Source organism: Phoca vitulina, unplaced genomic scaffold (genome assembly GCF_004348235.1).
Source record: "Phoca vitulina isolate PV1807 unplaced genomic scaffold, GSC_HSeal_1.0 scaffold52, whole genome shotgun sequence".
Classification (NCBI taxonomy): domain Eukaryota; kingdom Metazoa; phylum Chordata; class Mammalia; order Carnivora; family Phocidae; genus Phoca; species Phoca vitulina.
The window spans coordinates 7,340,194-7,351,768 of NW_022589755.1; the positions used below are offsets into that span (position 1 = coordinate 7,340,194).

Genomic DNA, 11,575 nt, shown 5'->3' on the forward strand with positions numbered 1-11,575 from the left:
GGGGACTCCATAACCCCCTACCCCAGCAGCTGCAGAGGCAGCTAGAGTTTAGATACGTGGCAGGCAGTCCCGTCAGTATTTACCAAGCACCCCTGTACTGTGTGACCCCTGCACCAAGCTCTGGGATCCCCACGGGCTGCTTGGCAGGGCCAGGGGTGCTCAAACTGAGAGGGCTGTTAGTCGTTAAGTTCAACATCAGTGGGTCCCCACATTACCCTCCCCCCCTCACTAAGCTCTGCACCTGGACAGCTTTGCCATGTTGCATTCTAAGGACGCAAAGTTGCAGCTCAGATCAGAGTGGACTGGGCCTGACCGTGCTGAGCATCGACGCCGTGCCCCAACCCTGACTCTTCTCACCCTCAACAACCCTGGGAGTTGGGAGATCATTCTTCCAGAAAGGGGTTAACTGAGGCTAATGGTTGAAGGGCCCAGGTTTGAATCCAAGCTCTGTATTTGCATTTGCAGCCCTCTCCTCCCCAGAAGTCCCCACTATGTGCTGGTCCCATCAGGAGCCACCAACAGGGGAGGGGAGGTGGTCTGCAGGCTGGGTCCTTCCATACCCGCTCACCCATCTCTAACCACAACCCTTGGATGCGTGGGGCGGGGGGCTGTTTTTCACAGAAAAGTGAACTGAGGCACTGAGGTCTTTGTCTCAGGCACCCATCCGGGCTTCTCAGGTGCCAGAGCCCGGGCGATGACCCACGGACAACCTTATCAGGGTTCCTGATCAGGTTCCTGAACACCTACTAAGTCCTGGGCCTTGTATGGGCTCAGGGGATGCCTGCAGCCCGCCCACTGGACTCTGCCAGACCCCGCTGCTCACCTCGACTGTCCAGGACGCTGGGAGGTCAAGATCACTGCCCCACTTCACAGGTTGGGGAACAGGGTAGGAGACCTGGCCAGACCCACGCAGTGCTGAGGTTGGGGTGCCAGTTTGGGTCCTGAGCCTTTCCAATGCAGGCTTCTGCCTCATCAATCCCCCCACCTCAGCCCTGTGAGGTGGAAATGGCTGTGTCCATTTCACAAAGTTGATGGGGTCCTCCACCTCCAGAGGGCCCTGTCTGCATCCAACATGGCCCGGCTCACAGAGGGTGGATGGGACACGGGTTCAAGGCCTCCTCCCCCCGCCCCGCCCCTGTGAAGGCAGGACAGGAGGGAAAAGGATCCAGAGTCTCAAGTCCTCCCCCTGACCTGCCAGAGCAGCTTAATGTTTCCATATAAAGGAGACACGGGGCTTAAGGTGTATCAACTTGGTGTCAAAGTCACTGTCTAATCTGAGGCCAAGAAGCTCCACCCCCAGGCTCCAACCTCCCTCCCCCTCAAAAAGGAGCACTTTCACACTTCCGGAGACCCTGGGTGTCACCCCTGCCCCTGCTTTTCCCCCATCTACCAACAGGGTCTGAACAGCAGGTTGAAGGGCAGAGATCGACAGAGTGGGGGGCTAGGGTGTGAGGGGACAGAGGCTCAGAGTGGACAGGAAGGGTTCTGAGATGGGGAACCTAGAGAGAGGGAAGGACCCCGCACGGGGTACCGGGATCCAGAGGGAGGGGGACAGAGACCGGGTGGTGGTGGGATGCATAGAGACCTGGGGGGGGGGTGTCAGAGACCTAGAGAGAGGGGACAGAGACACAGTGGGAGTGGATAGAGGGCGGGAGGGGACAGGAGAGCCAGGCTGACTAGGAAAAGTTGGGAAGGGGAGATGATGTGTCAGGAAATGGGACGACAGGGAGCTGGAGTTGTGGACAGAGAAGGGCGAGAGAGGCTCACGATGACAGGGACAAGGGAGCAGAAGGCAGATGGAGAGAGGGTCAGAGACGGAGGCACCCAACCAGGGGGAGAGGTTGTTCGGGGGCTGGACTTGGTCACCGAGGGTGAGGAAGGACCTTCCTGGGGGGAACAGTGAGGATGGGGAATGTGGAGCAGAGGAGCCCAAGCAAGGAGGGTGCAGGGTAGGGGCGTGGGGGGAGGTGCGGGAGCCCCCCCACCCCGGGGTCTCTGTATGGAGGCACATACCTGGTGGGGCAGCCCACCCCCATGCCCTCCGCCGGGGGATCCTCTGCTAGGGCCGCGGGGAGGCCTCTGTGGGTGCTGAGGGGCAGTGATGCGTCCTGGGCCCCGGGGGCCTTGTGCCGGGCGCCCGACCTCTGTGTCCACAGGCGGATCAGAGGCCTGGCCGAGGGGGGGCAGGGGGTGGGGCCAGCTCAGAGCCGCAGAGGGGGAGCCAAGGAGGATGGCCAGGCAGGGCGGCTGGGCCGCAGCCCAAGCAGGCTGGAGGAGATGCGGTGGCAGACACAGAAGGGGGAGGGGGCAGGGAGACATGGGGAGGTGGGGACACAGATGAGGGAACAAAGAGATAAAGGGGACAGAGGTGAAAAGACAGAGAAATGGGGGGAGCCTCCCTGGTTCCTTCTGAGATGAAGCCTTAAAAAGTCAGGGGGACACAGGTGAGCTATCCCTCCAGAGACCTGGACTGAGTTGCACATGGAATAAAATTTGGGGCAGGTGGATCTGAACAGCACCTGATGGGGGCTGAGAGACCACATGAAGCAGGGATTCCCACTGGCCTCTCCCAGCTCGGTGGCCCCTGAACAGCTGGGGTGGGGGCCCGGTTCCCGCCTCCTCCTCCCGTTTCTTCACAAGGAAGCAGCCAGCAGATGAGTCCCACACACATCAGGCCTCCTTCTGGTCCTTTACTGCCTCAGGAGCGCCGGACCTTCCTCCCTGCACAGCGCCTGCCTGGGATGCAGGACGGAGGGAGGAAGACCCCCACAGCCCCTCACTGGGAAGTCCGGGCCAAACCCTGTTTGGCAGCAAGACAAAGGGCAAAACCAGATTCTGCTGGAGGAGCCCACCCCTCAACTTCAGCCCACCCACTGTAAAGTGCTCGAGTTCCCGGGGCGGGGGGGGAGGACCAGAGGCCACAACTGGGTCCTGGGATGGAGAGGTCAAAGGGTCAAGCCAGGTGCCAGAGCGCACAAAACATCCACAGTGACACTGGCCACCCCAGGCCCACGTGGGAAACAGGCCAGCAGGTCCTCAAACAGGTGGGGGGGCGGGGGGGCAGCCTGGGCCAAACCAAGTCTTTCTGCAGGAGGGGTCCCCAGTGCCAAACCGAGCCCTGCGGTTGGAAGGCTCCCTGGACCGAACCCAGTAGTTCTACGGTCACGGGTCAGACCAGATCGTTTGGCAAGAGGGGTCGTGGGACCAAATCAAGTCCCTTCAAAGAACAAAATGTCAAACAATCCGTCATGGCGGCTGGCAGGCCAAGTCCTTCTATCGGAGGAGGGCTGGCCAGCTGACCTGAAGGAGCCCCTCCCGGCGGAACCAACGCCAACCTCGGTGGCCGGGGGAAAGGCCAGGGGGGCTGGTCAGACGCTGATGGTGCGGAAGACGGTGAAGCCCGACAGCGCGGTGCTGACGAGGAGCCCGGGGCATTGTGGGTGCCAGTGCAGCTCCTTCAGGTCTGTCTCGCCCTGGTGCACAAACAGGAGCTGCTGGGGGAGGTCCGCCAGCCCGGGGTCGGCGGTCTCCGCGTCGCCTGCCTCGGGGTCGCGCTCCACGGCCAGGTCCCACTGTGTGATCTGGTTGTCTGCACCCGAGGCCGCGAAGACCCCGCTATCCTGGGGATGCCACTCGACCGAGGTCACGGGGGCCACGTGCTGCTTGAAGGTGGCCACCGGGGAGCCAGACTACGGGAAGAAGGGAGTCCGGGGCTCTGAGCACCTCAGCCTGAGTCCCTCGGGTGACCCAAGCCGAGCCCTTGCCACTCTCCGGCCGTCGGGTTCCACCAGGGCGCCACCCCTGAGACCCCCCCCCCCCAGGCCCAGGTTCTCTGAAGGGGACAGAGGGCCAAGTACAACTGGTGATATGGGGCCTAACATCCTAGGGGCTGCTGGGAACCGTGGTTTCACCTGCAAAGAAGCCCCTTCCAGCTCCAGGTCACAAAATCCCCACCGCTGGTCGTCCCTGGGCATGCCTCAGTTTCCCTTCCTATAAAAAGGGGTGGTTCTCGGGGCCCCAGGGTGACTCAGTTGGTTAAGCGCTGACTCTTGGTTTCAGCTCAGGTCATAATCTCAGGGTCCTGAGATCGAGGCCACATTGGGCTCGCCGCTTAGCTGAGAGTCTGCTCTCCACGCTTAGCTGAGAGTCTGCTCTCCCTCCCTCTTCTTCTGCCCCTCTCCCCGCTCGTGCGTGCACTCTCTCTAAATAAATAAACCTTAAAAAAAAAGAAGGGGGGTAGTTCTCAAACCTGCTGATTCTATGAAGGCCTTAAAGAGGGCAGAAGCACAGCTCCCAGGTTCCAGGGGCAGCCGAGGAAAAGAAAAACAGCACTTTTACTAAAGCAAAGGTGCTGCTGGGGACCGGAGTCTCTCTGAATTGGAGACGTGGGTCCAAAGTTCCAGTGGCCAATCAACTTGGTCATGGATGCTGCCCATACACCTGCCTTGGGGGCTGGAACCCGTTTCTAGAAGCTTCCTCAGGCTGACGCTATAGAACTCATCATACCAGAGGGGAGAAAAGATTACATCGTGGGGGGCCCGCGAAGGCACAGAGCCGTATCTAATGGTGGCTTTGGCCAGAGGGATGCCAGAGTTGCAATTCCTCCTGCCCAGAGCCCTCTCGGCTCTATGAAGTCAATTCTTGGCTGGTGGTGATGGCACTCTGCTCCTGTCCCTTCTGTACCTGTTTCCTCTCCTGCAACGAACGGCGTGGCCTCCGATTCTCAGCTGATTCTACAAAGTTCGCTAACAAAGAGTCTACAACTCTGAGGCGCCTGAAGCCTCGGGCTGCAAAGTCAGCTGCCCGGCTCACCAGCGGGTAGATGGGAGTTGGGAATCGAGGCTGCCACTCAGCTTCCTGTCTCCTGTCACCTCTCCAGCTGGGGGAGCGAGCAACCCTACACCAGTCACAGCCTTCCTTCCACTGAGCCCAATTCCTCATCTGCCCCCCAAAAGGGCTGGACCCCAACTCGACAGGCCTTCCCAGCTCTGGTACAGACAAGCACCTAAGGAGGGAAACCTGCGAATCCTAGCGGCTGCTGGGAGCAGGCGTTCCCCGGGCTGGGGAAGTGTCCAGCTGGGGAAATACCTTGAACTGCCGCAGGTCCCAGATCTTGAGGGCCCCGTCGTCCCCGCCGCTGAGCAGGAAGGGTTCCCGGCGGCTCCAGCTGATCACGTTGACATCCCCGCCGTGGGCGGCGGCGGCGGTGAGCATGCAGGCCTTGCTGGGCGCGGCCCGGATGTCCCAGATGCGAATGGAGGCGTCAGCGGAGCACGAGGCGAACACCTGGACCAGGCAGAGTCGGAGTGACCCCGGGGTGCCTGCCACCTCACCCTGGAGACCAGGGACGAGTGGTGGGCTACCCTCTTTTTCAGTGTCCCCCTCACTGGGACCTAGCCCCGGGCCCCTCCTCTCCCAAGACCCAGGAGTCCAGACCCCCAGCCCTCCCTCACTGTGTCCTCAGTTGGTGACCACTGCAGGTCCTCCACAGAGCGTGTGTGGCCCACAAATGGCCGCTGGTCCACGTGCCAGGAGCCGCCGTCCGTGGGCGTCCAGAGGTGGATGTTCTTCTGACAGTCACCAGTCAGCAGGCGCCCTAGAACCAGGAGTCAGGAAACCGCCTGGGCGTGGCTGGCCACAGCTCCCTCTCCTCCCTGTACTCTTAGGCCCCACTCTTCCTACAGACCCTGCTCCCTCTCACCCCCCAGGGACTCACCAGACACCCGGGGGGACCAGTCCAGTGCAAAGCCCTCGCCCATGTGGCCCGCAAAAGCGAAGATGGGCTTCACACGGGCCTGCTCGTCCCGGAGGAAGGTCGCCAAGGCCTGGGGGTCATCCACCACCTGCAGAAGCCGCCGCAGTGCAAACACCTCCACCTGGCCCTTCTCTGACCATATCCCGGCCACCGGCTCCTCGCCCAGCCATGATACCTGCAGGGGCAGGGAGAAGGGAAAGGGAGGTGGGAGGGACAGGAGGCTCAGGGTGGTGACCACAGCTCCCAGCGTCCGTGAGAACCAGAACTGCAGCTCCTCAGAACTCCCATCGCCCCAGGGCTGGGACACCGGCTCCCAGAAGCCTTTGTGGGGACGGAATCACAGCCTGTAAGACCAGCATGGTACCTGGGACAACTTCCCACATTGTGTAGGGCAGCGATGTGAGTTGGAAAATGCCTTCCACACCCCCAGGAATGGAGGCTGTTAACTCCACCAACCCTCGGAAGGGGGTTCAGACTACCAGTCTCTGTAAGCCTCTAACGTCTGCTTGCTAGGAGATCCCATTCGACCTCAAGAGCTTCCAGTAGCCCCTAGACCTGACCTCTCTCCTCAACTCCAGACTCCTATCACACCGACTGTTCAAACACAACCGAAGCCAAGCTCCTAACTGCCATCAGCAACCACCTCCTTTCTGGGGCTCCCCGCCTGGCGACTCAATGACTTGTCTTTTCCTCCTTACACTCACCGCGTGCTAGCTACACTCAAAATGCACCACTTCCAACTCCTCACAACCTCTGTCACCATTCCTGCTACCCCTGTCATCCTTTCCCTTGAATTATGGCCTCCCCACAGGACTGTCCTTCCCCCTTGCCTCCCTGCAGTCTATTCTCAATACAGCAGTCAGAGGGAATCTCTTTAAAACACAAGTCAGGTCACGATCTCAGGGTGTTGGGATCAAGCCCCACACTGGGCTCTGAGCTAGGCATGGAGCCTGCTCAAGATTCTCTCTTTGCCTCCCTCAAAAACAAAAAAACAACAAAAAAACAAACCCCGTAAGTCAGATCCCATTTGTCCTCTGCTCTAAACCCTCCAATGGCTCACAATTACTCCCCAAGTAAAAGCCAAGTCCTTAAATGGGCCTACAAGTCCCACACAACCCATCACCCCCCTCCCCCAAATGCTGTCACTCTCCCCTTCGTCCATTTGCTCTAGTAGATGCACTGGTCTCCCTGCCTTCCCCTGAACTTCCTCAAACATGCCACATTTGTCCCAAGGCCTTTACACTTGTGTTTCCTCTGTCTATAAACCCTTTCCTGACAGAGATCTTTGGCTTATTCCCTTACTTCCTGTGCGTCTCTGTTCAAATGGCATCTTATCATAAATACTTCCCTGTCAGCACTATTTAAAATAGCAAATTCACTCTAGGAACATCCTAATTCCCTTCCCTTCCCTCTTCTCCACAACATTTGGCACCTCTGGATGCATTTAGTTTCTGCTTGCTCCCTTCCCTGCTAGCATGTAAGTTTCACAAAACCAGAGACCTTCTGCTCTCTGTTAAATCCCCAGGGCACAGAACGGTGCACGAAACATGGTAACTCTTGTCTACAGCCATACCACCCTGAACGCGCCCGATCTCGTCTGATGAAAAATGGTAACCCTGGAACGGGAACACACAGCAAGGACTGTGGGCCGAGCACTGCCCTGAGTGCTGCTCATGCATCGTTTCATTTAATTCACACATCAGCCTGCTCCGAAGGCGCTGTAAGTCAGCAGCACAAAGTGACCCCACAGCCCAGCACAGTTACTGAGCAATAACAGAAAACACACATCTGTACGCTAGAACCAGGTGCTGTCTCTAGACACCCGAAATAACTGTAGGTTATTCCCTTTCACCCTCCAGTCACCTCATCAGGCAAGTTTTGCAATTTTCACCATTGTACTGAAGAGGAAAGAAAGTAAAAAACAGCCCCCTTCCCTTATTTCTCCTAGCACACAGTGCCAATGACGATAGCTAAGACATATATAGACTAACATATTAAGGGGCGCCTGGGTGGCTCAGTTGGTTAAGCGACTGCCTTCGGCTCAGGTCATGATCCTGGAGTCCCTGGATCGAGTCCCGCATCGGGCTCCCTGCTCGGCGGGGAGTCTGCTTCTCCCTCTGACCCTAACCCCTCTCATGTGCTCTCTCTCTCGCATTCTCTCTCTCTCAAATAAATAAATAAAATCTTTAAAAAAAAAAAAAAAAAGACTACCATATTAAAATTACGTGCCAGTACTTTTCTAAAAGCTGAAAGGCATGGACGAGGGGGTTAGGGGAGGAGGTCAGAGAATGCAGAGAGGCCTCCTGGGACTGTATCTACCCGGACTCGGTTGATGCCGCCATAGTGGGGCACCATAGCGAGCTCCAGCTGAGGCTTCCGCTCTTCTTCATCCTCTTCATCTTCCTCCTCCTCCTCATCGCTGCCCTCCGATGGCGGGGGCTTTGTCCCATGCAGATTATGCATCCGAAGCATCATCAGTCTGGGGGAAAGTGGGGGGTGAGTGAGGCACTGGATGCCAGGGTCCTTAAGAGGGAGGGAGGAGAGAAGCTGGAAACCCCGCCTTCTAGGTCCTGGGGGAGGGGGAGCTGGGGGCTCAGGCTCCTGGTCCTGGATAAAACCTCAGGTCTCACTCACCTGTTGCTCTGGGCGCTCTCCGCCTGGGTCCCAGCACACAGGTAAAGTGTAAGAGGAAGCTCTGTCCGGTTGTCTCCCAGGTGATCCCGGACTATGTCGAAGCTAAGACAGGGGGCTCCTGGGGATAGAAGAAGGGGTTGGAAAATTTGGATGGGACAGAGATCTCGGCCGCCTCGCGCGTGATGTTTTCACCCGTCTTACAACACAGCCTTTTCTCAGAGTGCCTCGTAAGTTAAAGACTCGGAACCAGCCCCGCTCAGGACTCAGGATTCCGGTCCCCTCCTAACTCAGGACCCAGGAGCCCGGTGCTCAGCCCTACCAGTCTGCGCTCGGTGGTACAGCACGTAGGCCTCCTCGTCCATGACCAGCTCCTCTCCTTCGCGCAGCGGTGGTCCGCGGCCGGGCAGGTAGACCTGGGCCGGGCCTTTGGTCCCTGCGTCCCCGGACTCGGCCTCCATGGGTTCCCCGGTTTCACACGTGCGCCGCCTACCCCCGCGCGCCGCCATCTTCGAACCCTCTCACCGCGGGCGCGGGGTAAGGACGTCACTTCCGGGTTGCGTTTTTCTCCTTCGGAGATCCGCCCGGCCGCACGGTTGCCTTGGAAACCTCCCAGCTCACCAATTTGAGAGGGCGGTGGCGAGAGGGCGAAGGAGAGCTAAGGTAACGGCGTCCCAGCCTAGCGACCGAGGCCTGCGGATGCGGAGACTCTACACCCTTCGCGTGACTCTGCGGCGCTTTTCCGCAGAGCAGCGGCAAGGCCTCATGGGAGTTGTAGTTCTGTACCAGGCCCGTTTTCTCCTTCTGCTGGAGGAGTTCCGAGCTCCGACTCCATCTTCCACCTTTGACTCTCATTGCTTCCTTTCCGCTACATTATTCATTTATGCAAATAAGAGTTCTTACTGGCAAGTAGACTGAGTTTTTGCTCCCCGAGGACCCATAAAGCCCGTTTCCTTTCCCCTCCTTGTTATAATGGCTTTAATTCACTTCAAAATGCTTTAGTGTAGACAGGATGATATGTGTAAGTTAGTCGGTTGAATCTACCCTCTTGGGGCAGTCAGTTGCCTAACCAGGCGTTCACATTGCAGCTGTGGTCAGCGAGCACTTAATCAGAAAGTCAGCCCTCTGGAGACCACTATTACAAGTGCTTCGGCTCTCTTTATCGCTCATCAGCACCAGAGGTTTGGCTAATTGCCATAATGAAATGCTAGAAACAGATTCTCACTGGTGAGATTAACGGCATTCAAGGTAGGTGGATTGGCTAGGGTATACTAGACTCTCCCCTCGCTTGCATGAACAGGATATGAAGAATCTAGCAAGCTGCGTTGCTTGCAGCCATGGGAATGGGACCCTAGGCTTAATCCTGAAATGTTTTGATCCTGGATCTTTGTTGAGTTCGCTGTTCCTCCTTCTCTCTAGGTCTCTGTCCGCCCTCACCCCTTCTCATTCCTTCTCTTCTTAGGATCTTTTCTCACAGCTTCCTTCTGGGTCTTTGTCTCCCACCTCCCTCCAGGGTCAGTGTTCTCAATATAATTTTCTTTCTGGGGCGCCTGGGTGGCTCAGTTGGTTAAGCGACTGCCTTCGGCTCAGGTCATGATCCTGGAGTCCCTGGATCGAGTCCCGCATCGGGCTCCCTGCTCGGCAGGGAGCCTGCTTCACCCTCTGACCCTCCCCCCTCTCATGTGCTCTCTCTCTCTCATTCTCTCTGTCTTAAATAAATAAATAAAATCTTTAAAAAAAAAAAAAAAAGATTCTTTAAAAAAAAAAAAAATATATATATATATATAATTTTCTTTCTGCCCTCTCTTCCTCTGTGGGACTTTTCTCAGTTTCAGTTTCCTCCAGAGAAGTTTGAGGGCGGCTGAGACAAACATGGAGCTCACACTTGGACTGAGGAGGCATAAAAACATGGTTTATTCCAAACACTGCAATGTGTAACAGGAGAGTGGGAGGGGAGGTTGGTGGTGGGTGTGGAGTCCCAGACCGTCCCCTCCACACCCCAGCTCCAGACCCGGCTGGAGATCTAGGAAGAGGAGGCTTTTGGGGGGGGGGGGCTGCAGGGGCATCATGGGAGGGTCACAAATAAGGGCTGGATTTGGTGAGGCTGTGGCTGGTGGCACGTGGGGCTGGTAGTGAGGTGCGACAGGGTGGGAAGTTTTGGCCCGATGTTGGTTGGGATCCACGCTAGGGCAGGGGGAGGCGGGGCTTCCGTTGGGAGCGTCCTGGGTCAAAATAAGGAAAAGCGACCGAGGATGGAAAAGGAGGAGGGTGTGTCAAGGTTTGACGTCGAGAGTCACAGTCTGGTCGGGGTACAGTCTGGGATTCGGGTCACAGTTTGGGGTCGGGGGTCACAGTCTGGGGTCCGATGACCATTTTTAGGGGTCGGAAGTCACAGTCTGGGGTCAGGGGTTTCTGTGTGGCGGGGCCAAGGTCTGGGGTCACAGTTTGGCGAACGCGTCTCACAGTTTTGAGTCCCAATGGATGAAAGGTTAAAAACGGGCTTCCCCGGAGGCGTGGCTGGGGCCGGGGAGCTGCACAGTGATGAGGGGGGCCACGGCCCCGGGCGTGGGGGTGGGACGCGGGCGTGGCGTGACCCCCCACCTCCCGCCCCATCTGGTGACGTTAAAAAGCCCTTGTCGGGTTTAAAAAAAAAACCAAAACCTCCAGTGGGCTCCGAGACCCCCACCTTTCAGGCTGGGTGAGATTTGGGGGGACCAAATCCCTTCCGGCTCGTGGTGCCCCCAAGGCGAGGGGGCGCAGGACGCTGCTCCAGGCGGGGTCCGGCCAGGTCCATTTTCTCCTTCCCAACCCACGCGGGTCCTGTTCGCTGCGCGTGCCCCCTCGGGCCGTGGCCTGCGCTGACCGAGGGGGCGCTGGGGCCCCCGGGGCCGCGTCATACCTCGGACTCGAGGCTGGAGAAGTGCGCCGAGCCCCTGCGGGTACCCAGGTCCCCGCCCCGGTGTCTCCGGTGGGGCGCGGCGGGCAGCGGCGGCCCCCAGTGCGCGGCGTGCGGGCACCGGCGCGCGTGGCGGGAGGGCCCGGTGAGCCTGCGCGCGGGGGCGGCGCGGGGGCACGAGCTGAGGTCCTCGAGCGAGCGCGACGTGGGCGCCGGCGGCGGGAGGTCCCAGCCCCCCGCGGCGCGCCGGTGCCGGTGGTGGTGCGGGGCGGCGGCGGCGGGCGCGCGGTGCG

At 58.7% G+C, this 11,575-nt stretch overlaps 2 protein-coding genes across 2 annotated transcripts in view; both read right to left on the minus strand.

Annotated features, from left to right (window-relative positions):
* Positions 1-2,670: 2,670 nt before the first annotated feature.
* Positions 2,671-9,045, minus strand: GRWD1 (glutamate rich WD repeat containing 1). The gene is made up of 7 exons (XM_032388645.1): positions 8,709-9,045; positions 8,390-8,507; positions 8,075-8,234; positions 5,717-5,930; positions 5,454-5,596; positions 5,089-5,286; positions 2,671-3,689 (listed from the first exon to the last, which is right to left on the minus strand). Exons 1-7 carry the CDS (start codon positions 8,893-8,895, stop codon positions 3,369-3,371), a joined length of 1,341 nt encoding a protein of 446 aa, XP_032244536.1. The 5' UTR covers positions 8,896-9,045; the 3' UTR covers positions 2,671-3,368.
* Positions 9,046-10,292: 1,247 nt separating this feature from the next.
* GRIN2D (glutamate ionotropic receptor NMDA type subunit 2D) overlaps positions 10,293-11,575 on the minus strand; it is a 37,269-nt gene continuing 35,986 nt past the window's right edge. Inside the window, exon 15 of the mRNA XM_032388944.1 lies at positions 10,293-11,573. Within this exon, the coding sequence (XP_032244835.1) occupies positions 11,280-11,573 (294 nt within the window). The 3' untranslated portion in view covers positions 10,293-11,279. The remainder of the gene's footprint in view (positions 11,574-11,575) is intronic.

Excerpts from the sequence above, each read along its gene's own strand:
- GRWD1 (XM_032388645.1), bottom strand. The coding sequence starts at position 8,895 with ATGGCGGCGCGCGGGGGTAGGCGGCGCACGTGTGAAACCGGGGAACCC. Across the intron at positions 5,931-8,074 it reads GCGGCATCAACCGAGTCCGG|GTATCATGGCTGGGCGAGGA; the intron begins GTAGATACAGTC and ends CTGCCCCTGCAG. Across the intron at positions 5,597-5,716 it reads CTGGTCCCCCCGGGTGTCTG|GGCGCCTGCTGACTGGTGAC; the intron begins GTGAGTCCCTGG and ends TCCTGGTTCTAG.